The following is a 14,982-nucleotide window of genomic DNA, read 5'->3' as shown; positions in this document are numbered from 1 at the left end:
TTTTCTACACATAGACAAATATTTTAATATAATTGTATCTGAAACGTTATCCACATTTTAGTAATTATTAACTAAAAACTTTGTAAAAATGACATATTTTACACATCTTCTATTTACAATCGCAATATTCTTAAAGGTTATAAAACATCCACTTTTGACTTTTAAAATATATGTATACTAGGACTTGTATTAGATTATATTATCATTTACAGCAAGCGTAAGGCTTGTTGAGAAACTGAACTTTCAATGGAAATACCACGTTCAGTCTGTTTAATAAAGGCTGAACCATAATAAAGAAAACCATAGGAAATGTGCAAATATCAGGAAAGGCAAGAACATTAAAAATATCAAACTTACAATTAAAAAAAACAAACACTGAAAATGTTCAATAAATTAAAACAATGCACCGCGTTTCATTTTCGTGGGATCCATCATGATTTTGCTTATTCAGAATAATCCCAGTTTTCTAGCAATCCGTCGAAAGTCAATTTCAGCGATCAAATGTCAGCACTGGAGGCAATCAGCGGCCCAGGTGGGCCTGTGATTGTTCTACTGATTGCATGGGAATAAGTTGGTTCCACTCCTTGCTGCTTTGCCGAATCCTCCTTGTACGTGATCTTTTAAAGAACAAGTTTTTTAAAAAGACTTATGAGATGCAGAAAAACTGGCAGAAATCAATACAATTGCACTATATTAAACATAGTTGTTCTAAAATATATCTTTCCAAGGATTGTACTGGATGGCAGTTACTGCCATATGAAAGGGAAGGCAAGCATAGGGCCTTTTGCCACCTTGCTCATTCCTCCCCCAGCCCCCTTCCGGAATCCTGTAAGGTGGAATGTTCCCTGAATAGAAAGAGGAAAGCAAAACACACTACCCCCCCCCAAAAAAAACCCCTGCCCTGATTCCAACTTTTGCTTCTTCTGTCTTTGTAACATCACCATCCTGCTTCTGCTACAGAGAGAGGTTCAAGGTTCTTATATTAATTTACAAAGCCCTGAACAACTTAGGTCCAGGGTATCTTCAGGCGATGTCTGAACACTTCCTTATATCCCAGCTCCATCACTGAGATGGAGCCTTGCTGGTCATTTCCCATATTGGTGATGCTCATTTGACAACAAGAAGAAACCGTTCCAGCATTGTGGAATACTCTGCCAATAGAGATTCAGCAGGTGCCTTTTGTACTACCCTTTAAACGCCAACTGGAAACTTCTCTATTCTGCCAGGCCTATGCGGGCAATTAAGAAGATAACTTTCCACATTGGTTCATTGATGTCTGGGTTTTTAAATATTTTTATGTTTTTTGTTGCAGGTTTAATGTATCATTGGGCATTTTTCTTTTTGTGATGTAACAGTATAATAACAACAATAACAACAACAATTAAAAAAAACATGATTGCTACGGCACTTCTATGTCTCAAAACATGTATATGAATCTGGTTTGCTGTGATTATAGATCACATTTACCAAGTTAGGTAAAAATAATAGTGTTTGTGGGGCACAAATGTTTGAAAGAAATATTAATGCAAGTGAGAAGTGTGTGTATTAAAAAATAAACATAGGAAATGGGCCTCAGTTATAAGTCCGCAAAGGCCTAAACCAGAGTACAATGTATCCTATCCTTACATTTCTCTCTGATCCCATATTATGTCCTAAGCTCTTTAAAGGAAATGGTGACTCATGTCCATTCCCAGTGCTATTTTTCTAGATAAAGAGGTGCCGAGCTCACCACAAACTTTCCCCTTATTCTCTTATGTCAATGGCATCCATCTGAGAGGTGTCGGAGCTGAGCTCTGGCTGAAAAAAGCCTTGCCCATTCCTACGCTACAAGAATCGAAACAGAGATGATGTCCTAAGTAGACAGTAAAAGTTGGGCTACACAGAAGACTAGCCAAGTGAGGATGTATGACAGTAAAGGAGCATGTAGACATAAAGAAAACCAAACATACCACTTTTGGCTATAGTATTGAGGGAAATGTTAGACAGTGAGGCAGAGAAGTTGTATAAGCAGTGACCATGACAGAGCTGTCAGAAAAAAAAGAGAGAGAGAGAGAGAAATGTTGATGAAGATGCCACTGCCATGGAAGGCACAAACAATGTGACAATGATCAACGCAATGAGCAACCCCCAAAGCCCAGGCGAGAAAATGCAGTTAAGGGCTATTTGTGGTCGAGACACACACATTATACTTGGATGCGGTAAAATTACAACAGGAGAGTTGACCTTTTCAGTTTGCATGGTTAATATATGTGCTGAGGTGGTGAAAGCTGAGATCTTCCAAGCAAGCTTAAAGGGGTAACCCTATACCCAAGCATCTCCCGTGGCTGTCTGCTCACTCAGGTGCTCTGGAAGGGCAGGACTCTTGGGGTATGCAAGTGGGAGAGGTGCCACTGCCAGGGTGTAGGAGGCAGTCAGTTGGCTCAGGCCTCCTCAGATGCAACCCAGTGGGGCTGGCATAATGGGCAGAACAGCAGGAAGGTGATGGGTGATATCACTGAGGATGCTGTACCTGAATGGGGGTGGGCTCCCCTCCTTTTCCAGTGCAGATTTGAACCTGGAGCCTCCTGTGAGACCTGAGATGTCCCAGCAGGCTAGGGTTCTTCCTGCAGGCTGTACTGACTGATGGGGCAGAGACAGAGATGTGTTGCTAGGGCATAAGGAAAAGTCTAATGGACAACATGGTGGGTTGCATTTCTTTTCCTGATCAGTGTTGATATTACTTGAATCCTAGTGAGATGTGAGGAAAAGGCAGGGGGTGTATGTCTGGGGCCTGGAGGTTAAGATCACAAGAAGAGCCTGCTGGACCAGGCCCATGACCCATCTAGTCCAGCGTCCTGTTCTCACAGTGGCCAACAAGATGCCTGTGCGGAAGCTCTCAAGGAGGACCTGAGCACCAGAGCCCTCTCTCCTCCTGTGGTTTCTAGCAATATTCAGAAGTATTACTTCTGACCGGAGAGGCAGAGCATCACCACTGGTAGGGCTAGGCTTTGTAGGATGAGGATGAGGAGTGGAGATGGGGGTGTCTGCAACCAGGAATTGCTCTCCAAGTGAAGGAACTTTGGGAGTTGGAAGACCTGTCCCTTCCTTTCCAGCTGGACTGCCAATCCCCCATTCCCCAGGTTCTTCTCCAAACCAGACTCAGGCTGCCTCCTGTAACATCTCTAATGCCGTAGGAATAAGAGAAATAAAATAGGTCCAAGCCATCAGCCACAAGGAGATTAATCAGAATCGCCAACCTGTTCATTCATAACTTCAGAAAGCTCACTGAGCATATCCTTGTAATGAGATTTCATTTCTTCCTGGTATTCCAGCTGGTCCTCCTTAATCAGCCGCTCATTAACTTCCAGAGCTTGTCCGCATGCATCTGCAAACTGCCTGCATAGCACAGGAAACGCCACATTTTTAATATCTAGGCAATGCAAAACAGTATTCTTCTCTCATTACGGATTTAAACAGTGATGGAGACAGACACAACTGAACTTCAAGGGATTTCTCTCTCTGCGTATGAACTGAAGAATGCGGTTCTGTGTTTGCCGCCTGGTGCTTTGTCAGGATTTGTTTAACGTTAAGTCAAATAGCTTTAGTTTCATTTGCTGAACATTTCTTAAAGGAGTGATTGCCTTGCTGTCTCTGGAATGGAAAAGCTTACCTGAAGATTTCCTTCAAAAGTTTAACTTGGTTGTCTGGGTACTTCTTTGCATTTGTTTCCTCAAGGAAAGCTCGCGCATAAGCCATTGGTCCTGCATTTACCTGAGAGATAAAACATGTTGCTTTTTAACAAGGAAGGACAAAGCTGGAGAAAGTCCTATGCTATCTTATCTTGTGAATATTTGCCATTTCTTTTCATTTATTCAACAGGATTTCTGTTCTGCTTAATTATCCACACCTTTAAGCTGGGGACGGACGGACGGATGGACTTGGCTCACAGGCCTCCCCATGTGCCCTGCCAGGCTGTTTTTGGGAAGCCATGCCTGTCCACCTTACACCAGACTTCATACATGACATCAGGTGTGGGGAGGGATGCCAAAGGAACAGTCAGGAGCTTAAAAGTTTTTCTAAATCCTGTTCTGTTACCTAGAATGATTCCAAATTCCACCTGAGGTGGCAGAAACTGTCAGCCTCAGGTTGAAAACAGTTTGCTTAAACAGCAATGCAATGCAAGGTCTAGGATAGGAATCCTGGTAGGAACTTCCATAACTTCCTATAGGTCTCAAGCTTCTCTCTTTCTCTTTCTCTTTTTCATTTCTTTATTTCTATTATTTTTTTCCTCTTCTTTGTTTATTTCTAATTTTACTGTAATATGGAAATTTTTTAATAAAACCTTTTACATAAAAAGGGATGCCCTGTGTTTGTCCATTTCCAGCTGCTATAGTACAAAACATTTTATTATATATATATATTTTAAAAATAGGTAACAATTTATCTACTTGCTTATAACCTATAGGGGACATTGTGGTTTTAGCCTTATAATATTTTCATGCATACTGCAATCTTCAAGAGGTGAGAGATTTTTGGGTTGTCAGCACATACTTCAGGTTTAGATTGTGGTAGCTTTTAATTATGAGTAATAAAGTCCATAACAGAATAACGACAAAAAAGTGGAGATTTTGTTCCTTTTGATGACGCGTAATCTGAAATGTTGAAATCCTTAAGCCTCAATGAAGGACCAAGTCATATTTACCTTAACACTGACACTTCCTTGTAGTTTCAATTGTAGCCTAATCATATCTACTTCTTCCATTGTGCAAAGCTGATTGAGTTCCAAAATCTTCTTAGACATCTCATCAATGGCTACTTCAATGGGGTTCAGCTCTGTGCTTGTTTGGCTTATGACCTGTATTCTTTTCTTGACATAAGGGAATAAATGGCTGGCTGCATGCAAACACAAGAGGGCACGTTTAAGGAAAATTCCCCTTCTCCTGCAGTCAAGGCATTAACATATTCACAATTAAAATGCAGCCATCATTCATGCAGTGCTTATGTAATAAATCCGTTTACTGGACTTTCAATATTTTTTCAAAATGTTCTGAATGCTGATGAACACAATAAACAAACTGCATCACTACACACCAGAGTTTATTCTCAGAGTAAAAGAACGACATCATTCCTATTATAAAATCTAGCACTTTATTTTTAATTTATTCTCCAGTAAATTAGAAGATGGGCAAATAATAAGATTAATAAATTTATTATACCCCTCCCATCTGACTGGGTTGTCCCAGCCACTCTGAACAGCTACCAACAAAAATAGAGAGGGAAAGGAAAACAAACAAACAAAAACATCAAGCATTAAAAATTTCCCCAAACTTGGTGGGATGGAATTCAATGTCATGCTCTTTCAGTCGCTACATCTGCATAAACTGTGTAGCTTGTTTAGTGGGTGGGTTTAGTGTAGTGGGTTCTCCAGACTTCCCCAAGCTAAGCTCAGGGGGGCGTGGGGGGGAGGAGGCCCTGTTGCACAAATGGAAGTCCTTGCACAGGGCTTCTACTAATGAGGATGCTAAGAGGAAACCTGTCCAGCATGATTAACTCTAAAGAAGCTTCAGTAAAACATCTTGGAGGTCCCGGGCCACAGAGAGGTTAGGCTGGCCTCAACCAGAGCCAGGGCTTTTCCAGCTGTGGCTCCGATCTGGTGGAACCCTCTGTCACAAGAGACTAGGGCCCTGCGGGACCTGACATCTTTCCGCAAGGCCTGCAAGACAGAGCTGTTCCACCAGGCCTTTGGCCAGGGCACAGCCTGACTCCCTCCTTTGGCAGTCTTCACAGAACTCTAGCCCAATGGTTGCCATCAATTTGATTTGAATTAATTTTATAATGAAATGATTTTAGAATGTTGTATTATTTTATTGTTGTTAGCTGCCCTGAGCCCGGCTTCGACTGGGGACGATGGGATATAAATAAAAAATTATTATTTATTATAGAAACAGCAGCCTTACCAAAAAGGAGTAGTTTTTGATCCAGGCTATGTTAATCAGCGGGTGGCGCTGTGGTCTAAACCACAGAGCCTAGGGCTTGCCGATCAGAAGGTCGGCGGTTCGAATCCCAGTGACGGGGTGAGCTCCCATTGCTTGGTCCCTGCTCCTGTCAACCTAGCAGTTTGAAAGCATGTCAAACTGCAAGTAGATAAATAGGTACCTCTCTGGCGGGAAGGTAAACGGTGTTTCAGTGTGCTGCTATGGTTTGCCAGAAGCGGCTTAGTCATGCTGGCCACATTACCTGGAAGCTGTACGCTGGCTCCCTCGGCCAGTAAAGCTAGATGAGCGCCGCAACCCCAGAGCCGTCCACAACTGGACTTAACGGTCAGGGGTCCCTTTCTCTTTATGTTAATCACTTTAGGCTGCTATCTTATGCCCACTTAACTGGGAGTAAGTCCTATGGAACGTGATGGGAATTTTGAGTAGACACGTACAGGAAATCAGTGGGACAAAATTGATCACAGCTAGCTCAGTGGGCATTCAACAGAACTAAAGAGTGTCCAACACAGGCCTGCATCCCGCCCAACTTGGATGGCAAAATAGCATCTTTCCACCTTTGCTCAATTTTGCAGAAACTTCTCTGTATTTGCTTGCAAATGCACTACAGGTTTTGTTTGTTTGCAGTGCTGAGAATGTGGAATAGCTTTCACTTTTGTTTCAGTAGGCATGTCCAAGATATTGCCTCTCTTTCTCCCCCCCCCCCGCAGTGGTTGTTTATTTTTATTTATTTTTTAAAAAATACATGGATTATTTCATATGAGTTTTATAGGCTTTGTGTATGGAAGTTCTAAGGCACAGTACTATATTTGGTATAGGAAAATGAGATCCAGATTGTAGGAACAAATAAGGTTTTTGCTGAACCAATAACTCACACAATTTTAACAAAAGCAATGAAGAACTTTGGTCCTGGGAGGGGAAAAAGGTCACGTGCCAAATGTCCTAAAAACAAAGATTCCCTCCTGAAACTATACATCCCTGAGCGCAACCTTTGGCAGCTCTACAACAAGCCTCCCTTGTGCACTAAATAATGCAACAACCATCATACTTGTCAGAATGGTCCTTCTCTTGCATTGCTCTTCCACCCCTCCGTGTTTCTTCCCTGACAACGTGAAGGGTGTTTCAAACACAAAGCGATTGATGTTGTGATGCGTTTCAAAGTCGGTCTTCCGCTCCTCAGCTTCTTTCTCTTCAAAGAAGGGTGTGACGTATGTCACTTGGATGTAAGCGTATTTCGGATCTAAGTCTTTGGGGTTAACCTGGACAGGCACGGCGAATGAAATGAAACAACTGAGATCAGAATAGGGAGTATGACCAAACATTAATTAAAGACAGATATAGCAACAAATGGTAGTGGGGATGGGCGGCGGTGGGGGGAGGCGCAAACAACCCCATCCTTTTTCTTTTAATGACATGGCAATGAAGATCAGAGTCCTTTTTCTGTGCATTCTGAAAAGAATGGCAGTGGTTTATACAGCCTGGCGCTCTTTGCAGTCAACAGGGTGCACATGAATTTTGTACTTGGGCATTCCTACTGACTAAAGTGTGTGTGTGGGGGGGGAGTGTTCTCATGACAGAAAGTGAAAGGCAACAATCCCTAAGGAAGGCTTTCTTGGTGGCAGTTCCACCATGATTCAACCCTTCACTTGGAAGTTAGACATGCAAACTTCTCCTGCTTGCACTTTGATTTGGTGCTTGAGGTTAAGCTACCCAACGAGTTATTTATAGAATTGTACATTGTTTTAATTGCTTTCAATATTGTATCTTTATATTGTAAACTTATGGTTGCAAAGTTTCAACAACGTAATGTTGTAAGCTTATGGTGAACGGCAGGTAATAAATAATAACAGCAGCAACAACAACAATGTCTGAGGTTATATGTCTGAGATTATTTTTTAAATATCTAATTTCAGGCACGTGATTTCAAGTCTTCTGAATGGAAAAGAGTAAGCAAGCAAATCAGAGGAAACTCCAAATACAATTCATCCCTAAATCTATATCTTCATCCAGCCTTCCATACAACCTCTGGCAAGCTACTGAGACCAAGTGAACTGCAGCCATGTGAGAGGAAGAGCTATAGGTGCTCATGGATCTCTCATTCTCAGCAATAGCCTAGTGTAGCTCTCCCCAATCTGATGGCCTCCTAATGTTTGTTGGACTACAACTCCCATCATTGGCCAAGCTGGCTGGGGCTGATGGGAGTTGTAGTCCATAAGGCACCAGCTTGGGAAAGTCTGGCCTAGCAAGTACCAAAAGTGGAAGGGGCACAAGGCCCTCACCCCTCCAGTCCTTCATTGTACAGAAAGATTTTACCAAGTGTTTTCTTATAGTGGGTTGCCTCCAATTAAATCCTACCCACTGAAATGAATGGATAGGAGTAAGTTAGGTCGATTAATTCCAGCTGGTCTACTCTCTGGATGCAACCACATTTCAATACATTTGGCAATGAACAATAAACTTTCCTTTATTTGCTGCTTAGGGAATTAGCCTCTGACCTGCTCATTTAAGTATTATGCACTACTACATGCTAACAAGGGAACAGCACTGTGATTAGTAAGGTGTGCTAGAAATCAACATCCTTTCACGTCCAGAATCTTTGAGGACAATCTATCAGGACTTTTTCCTTTGCAAATCCCAGTGAAATGCTGGGAGCCACATAAGAATGTGTTTCTGCACATATTCCATTTATTTCAGCGGGGCCTGTGCAGCAGAAATTCCAGCTACCTTGTGCTCAGAGTCTTGGCGGCACTAATTTTTTCCCCGTACCTTGTTTGAGTCTTGGATTATTTTCACATTGTCCGCTCCGAACTTATCTGCATAAAGCTTCAGCAATCTCTGGGAGATCTCAGACAGGCCTGTTAATTTGGGCTCTTTGTAGATGTATTCCTTGCCCTCCTCTTCTTCAAAAAAGCCCTATTTAAAATACAAACCATAATAGTTAAGAGGAAAGTAAGCAAGGCAATACTTCCAAGCAATCCACTGTGGATGGAAGGTGTAACATATCTAATTGATAAGGGACAAAAAGCAAACCACACACACCAGCTTATCTGAATGCTGCAGCGTGTGCTTGATGAAGGAATGGGAGGCAAGAAAACCAAACTCTGTATATTAGCACAGGATGAATCTAAGCTTTTTACCAGTGGGACAAAACTCTGATGTGAAATGCGAAAGAAAATCTCTTTGGAGAGCAAACTACTAGTCAGTACAGTATAATAGGGGCACCCGCATATTGTGGAGACTGCACCACCGTGTGGTGCAATCCAGTAATTGTCACAGGAGATGTGAAATAATCTCACAGCGCCATTAATATATGTTCAACCCACTATTCAGCGAAAAATAAACAGAACAGGGGGGAAAGTCTGCAATTAAAGTAGGACAAAATGCTTTAGAAGCATGTTAGGGGTTAACAGCCAACTCTAAACAGAATTTAGTGGGTGGAAAAGCTGACTGGACACAGTAGGATTTGGTTGTGAGTAAACATACACAGGCTTGTGTTGTTAGTCTACTGAAGTTTTTCAAACTTGGGTCTCCAGCTGTTGTTGGACTACAACTCCCATCATCCCTAGCTAGCAGGACCGGTGGTCAGGGATGATGGGAGTTGTAGTAAGTGTGGATAAGCCCTAAGCCTGACTATGTGCTATAGTAATGGAGGGCAAGAACTTGACAGAGGACTGCCATGTTTCTCAAAATGTGAAGTTTTGCAGTAAAAACAAAGCCGACTCCGGATATATTCCTATGAAGTGCTGTGCCACTATTGAATCCTTCCTTTGTGCCTCCTCCACATGTTTACAGAATCCTCAAGCTCATCAGGAAGCATCCTGATGTAGGAAGAAAATGTGTTTCCTTTCACCGTTCTTTTTGTGTTGGGGTGACTCATTCACTCTGACTCTCCTGGCAGCCAAACATTTGGAGGTGGCAATTAAGAAGTCAGAAGCTCTGTGAATACTTTACGGTTTTCAAAACACCCTTAGGTACACATAATTGCACCTATTTTACAGAACTTGAGTGAAGCATTATTTTTGTCTACTGTTCAGGCTGGCTTATGAATAGTGAAGTCTAACACATAGTTTTTCTGTGAGCCCCAGAAATCCTCATTTAGGAATTTTGTATTTCAGATCTGTGTTTGTGAACCGTAGAATTGGAGTCTTCTGTGGGTTTTTCATCAAATGCATTCTTGCCAAGAAAGAGCTGGTTACATAGAAATACTAATGTCTGTACATACATGAATACGAAATATGATAGCAGTTCTGCTTCTTTTTAAAAGAGTCATTGTTGACCAAGAAGCTTTCTCATAAGGTATTACTAAACAACATGTTTTAAACCTGGGAAATTTCTGCAATTTTCTTGGAAGATTAACTTCTTTCAGTTTCTTAGGTTTAGCTCTCTCGATGGTTTTGAACTGGACTGTGAAGTTGAGTATGTTTGGAGACCAACATTTCAATATAAACTGCTGGCTTGCTAAGCATAATGAGCAGCCTCTAATATATAATAATATAATATATAATATATAATATATAATATATAATATATAATATATAATATATAATATATAATATATAATATATAATATATAATATTGCCAGGGAAAGAGAACCTGCAAGTTCACAATCACCACGACGATAAGGTGTTGATGCTAACTCAAAGAAAGTATTTCGAAGCCTCAAATAATTTTGAAATAAACACCTTCAAAATCAGGAACAGGGAACCTGTGGTCCTCCAGATGTTGTTGAATTTCACCTTCCACAAACTCTGACCACTGGTTGGTGGGGGATGACGGGAGCTGGAAGTCCAACAACATCTGGGGGGCAGCAGATTCCCATCCTTGCTTAGGTGAACAGAACTGCTACAACAGCCAAGTAGATGAAGATCTCCTTGCCACTCGATAAATGGGTGCACTGAAATATTTAACCGTGTAGAAAGGTGTTGGGCGATATCACATACTACAATAGATTTTCCATACATGAACACAACTTTAAAGTCCACTCTTCCATATTTTTTTTGGTCTTTTTCACATTGCCCTCCCTTTCATAAATCAAAGCTGCAGACTGAGCAAAAATTAAAAATGACAACTGGCTGGTTCTTTGGCTTTTACATCTGAAACCAGAAAAGCAAGGGCCAAAGTCATTCCCTGTCCATTCCCAGCTTTTTGCACTGGGTTTTGCCCTTGTGATTCCCCCTGAACAGCTTGTTTCCAGCCACATAAGAATGTTTTATTTCAAGTCTGGCAACTGCAACAGGGTCTGGAAGGTGTAACAGCAGCCCATTGATGATTACAGAAAAACCTCTTGTAGTCCTTTCTGCCTCATAGCCATTTATTTATTGCCTCCTCCTCCTCCTCCTCCTTCTTGCCAAAATGGCTCTTAATCAGTTGGGATACAGCAAGGGATAGCCTTGAGACTTGTATTACAGTCTCTTCTTTTCTGCCCTGAGTTACATCACTTGGGCTCCACTAAAAGCAAGTTTAATAGAAGCATCTGCCTCCTTGAGAGAGGGGGCAATTCTGAGGGTTTTCCTTGTGCCAAATGAGTGAGCAGGTGAGACTGGGGTTAAGCACAGGACTTGCATTCAGGAGAGCCTGTGGTTGGCTGTCCACATCGCCAGCCACATGGGCTCTTTTGCCTATCTGCCAGGATGTCCCCTTGGAATGCAAAGGCTTCCTTGTTCCTTCATCTCTTGGTCAGGTAGGTGAGGTATAGATTGGCCCTAGAACAGCTGTGTAGCTCCTCCTATACATCCTTGTTTTCCCTCACCATCTCCCCTCTTGATTTGCTTTCTGTTTTAGCCCTGATCTCTCACCCCTGTGCCTGGCCTTATGTGCTTCCTACAGGATATCTCTGGATTCTGGTTTTGAAGGTCCCAGCTGACTGGGGCTACCTCCTCCCTTACTGGTTGATCACTGGAGGTCCAAGGTTCTCTTCCACCACCAGCCATGCTTTGCACCTCTAGCTTGGCTAGACTACGCCCTTCAATTTTGAATCCGTTCCAGATATGCAAACAACCAACAACATCTAGAGGGCCAGAGGCACCCTATTTTTGGTCTGCAGTTATATTCTGGAAGATTTCTGGCCTCTTGAGCATTTATTTGAGGAGCTGCGCAGAGATAGGTATCTAAGTTGGGCAATAAACCCAACAATTCATGGCAACAATGCCATGCATGCACAAGACCCTGAAATAGTTTCACTGTGGGTGGGGATGGAGATAACTATAAATACCTTCTTAGCTCTGCAAATACATAACTGGCAAATCTGCTTGCAGTGGACATTTCAGTGAAAAGGAGACATGGCCTGAACCTGTTTCCTCTAGACAGAGGAACAGGATTAAGCCTCAAGTATGTAAACAGCAAAGAAACAGCTGTAATTTCAGAAAGCAGAACAAAAGAATTAGTTTTGCAAGATGCGACACGGCATATAAATGAGTGAAAGCAATGTCATTTCACCTCTCACATTGAATGCTAAAGCACTTGAAGTTAGGGTTAACTCATACAGGGAAGACAATGAGTAAGAAGAATTAAAGAAAAAGCATGCAAAAGAATAGACAACTTACCACAGCCTTGAATAAGACCAAGAGAAGAAAAGAGCAAATTTCTGCATTAAAACCTAATTAGCAGACAGAATGATTCAGATCAATCTGTTCTTTACACACCTCCTCTTTTCATTAGATTAGGGGGAATTGTTTGCCTGGAGAGCACTCTCTCAGAGAGCATGCTTAGTCCCCTGAACCAACTGGTGTATAGCAGAGGCAAGCATAAGCACACACTACACCAATACAAGCATGCAGAAAGAGCACGTGCTCCAAGACTACTCTACAATGTACTGCAGAGAGCATCAGAGGCAAGCTAGAAAGCAAAGCCAGAGAGTCTATGAGAAATACAACTAATGCAGGGATGTGGATTTCAGGCCACATAGGGGAAAAAATACACCTTGATGGCTTAAAACTATTTTGCAGTTGTAGTAGGGATAATTTTGGATAACATGACAAACGTCAAGTGGCAGGAGGAATCGCCAGAGAATAAAGGTGGTATTTGTATCCCCTTTTCTCTGTTTCCCATTAGAAAATGTGCATATCTCTTTTATCTCCGAGTAAACAATTGAAATGATGAGACTGGCTATTGGGTCCGTTGATGCCACAAAAGTTGAAAGTGATAGACCTGCCGTAATTTTAGACTACCTCCAAGGACTATGAGGTATGTTATGGGATCTCAAAGAGGTAAACATGGTTAGTGATCAATCACTTCTGTGTCACCATTCATGGTGCTTCACGGCTGTCATGTTAATTGTATTTGATCCCATGCATGTTTATTTGGAAGCTGAATAGGACTTACACCCCAAGTAAGCATGCATAGGCTTGTATCTAGATGTGCAGGGAAACAGCCAATTTCTTGTGCAAGGCCCCATCAATATTGCTTATGCACTGCCTCAATTAAATATATATTTATATTAAAGACCTGACTTTTGCTCTGCAGATGGTAGCACTGGTTCACTCCATTCTTCAGCAAAGATTTCAGAATTTGATCCTTAATAGTAAGTCAGCTAGCATCATCCTTAATATCACCCCCTATCATCTTGTTTTCTTATTATACTTTCCTTAAGAAGAGCATCTGTGGAACTGTCTTTTAGAAATGTATATGGTATCTGTATGTTCGCAAACATGTTGGAGACACTCACCTGCCCATAAAATGCTACCCGGTAGTACCGTCCAAATAAGCGCTTCTCAGAATTCACGACTTCTGCCACTTTCAGATAAGATCTATGGATGTCGTAGTACAACTCTGACAGTCTCTGAAGGTAGAAGAATGAATGAAGTAAAAATAGGCTTTTTAAAAAGCGAAAGCACTGATCTTCAATACAACTTTGCATTAAACTTGGGAGCTCCCTGGATCACTGATTTAAGAGGCTTTAGTCTAGCCACATTCGCCATTATAAGCAAAGTGCGTAAGTCCTATGTCAATTATGGGAGTTAATCTTTTCCCACTTGCTCCTTCTGTATATACTCAAAACAAAAGCTGCATTTGGGAAAAAAAAGGTTTCACTAATTTTAATTGTAATTGTTACATGGATTTATTAATTATTTTCCCTCTCTATGAACCACTTGTATTACAGGACTTCTCAAGAGGCTCCCCACACATGCTTGACTCGACCAATGCCAATTTGGGCTCACTGTACGGGCAAGTGTTTAAATGGAAGAGGGAAGGGAAAGGAGAGTAGGCAAGGAAGGGAAAAGGAGAAAGTTGGGCATATTATTTGTCTTAGTTGGAAAACTTTTAAATAAAATGTTTTTTTAAAAAGTGTGCACATTTTGTACTGGGGTGTCAGGATTTCCCTTCACATATAGCTGAATGCATTGAAAGCCACTTCTCTATAGTGCAACGCCATAGCTGGAGGAAGCAGGCTTGACATGGATAACAGAATTACACAGGCAAAGCAAATTGTTGTGTCTTTCTTATGCCATGAACACCCTCTGTCCTGGGTGAGCCAACAGGAGTGCAGAAAGCTTCTGGCACATTGGTTTTTGCTGTGTGCAGAATTGTGAAGAGTCCAACAAACCCAATTCACATTGAGATGGTCTCTCTGAGCCCTGTGCCCTAGGTGGCTGCCTAGCTGTACTGATGATAGTACCAGCCTTGAGTGAAAAAACTGTAGCCTAGAAACTGTCCCCTGCATCACCACCATGCCTTTTGTCACTGTGCATAGGCACAAAGTCTGCATACACAAAGTGTGCATACACAAAGTCTTTAGCCACTAAAGGAGGAATAACATGGAAAAAAGAATGAAAAATGAAAATATGTCCAACTATGCCATGGCATTTTCCAGAACAATTCCCAGAGCAACTGCTAGATCTTATTTTAAGCTTTTCTTACCTTGAAGTCTCTCTGTTTTTCAAACACTGCAATGATTGGCTTGTTAACTTCAGCAATGAGCTCATATCTTTCAGATTTCCACAAAAAGTCAACACACAATTCCAGCTGCGACACAAGGATGTTCTGTAATCGCACAAGTAACAAGAATGTTAA

General features: G+C 41.7%; 1 protein-coding gene across 25 annotated transcripts in view; it reads right to left on the bottom strand.

Moving 5' to 3' along the window:
- The window catches only part of DOCK10 (dedicator of cytokinesis 10), a 197,411-nt gene continuing 182,429 nt past the window's right edge, over positions 1 to 14,982 (bottom strand). For 15 of the 25 annotated variants that reach the window (XM_083442506.1, XM_083442522.1, XM_083442523.1 and 12 more), the window contains 9 exons: positions 14,830 to 14,952; positions 13,631 to 13,750; positions 8,739 to 8,885; positions 7,021 to 7,231; positions 4,682 to 4,872; positions 3,650 to 3,750; positions 3,237 to 3,375; positions 1,950 to 2,025; positions 1 to 617 (listed from right to left, as the gene is read on the bottom strand). In XM_083442506.1, the coding sequence (XP_083298632.1) occupies positions 550 to 617; positions 1,950 to 2,025; positions 3,237 to 3,375; positions 3,650 to 3,750; positions 4,682 to 4,872; positions 7,021 to 7,231; positions 8,739 to 8,885; positions 13,631 to 13,750; positions 14,830 to 14,952 (1,176 nt within the window). In that variant the 3' untranslated portion in view covers positions 1 to 549. The remainder of the gene's footprint in view (positions 618 to 1,949; positions 2,026 to 3,236; positions 3,376 to 3,649; positions 3,751 to 4,681; positions 4,873 to 7,020; positions 7,232 to 8,738; positions 8,886 to 13,630; positions 13,751 to 14,829; positions 14,953 to 14,982) is intronic. The other 10 variants (XR_014511851.1, XM_083442504.1, XM_083442521.1 and 7 more) reach the window with 3 other exon arrangements.

The sequence above is a fragment of the Podarcis tiliguerta genome, assembly GCF_965153285.1.
Source record: "Podarcis tiliguerta genome assembly, chromosome: 5".
In the NCBI taxonomy this organism is placed as follows: Eukaryota; Metazoa; Chordata; class Lepidosauria; order Squamata; family Lacertidae; genus Podarcis; species Podarcis tiliguerta.
The sequence above is the reverse complement of the archived record's forward strand: the minus strand, read 5'-3'. Positions and strand labels throughout refer to the sequence as shown.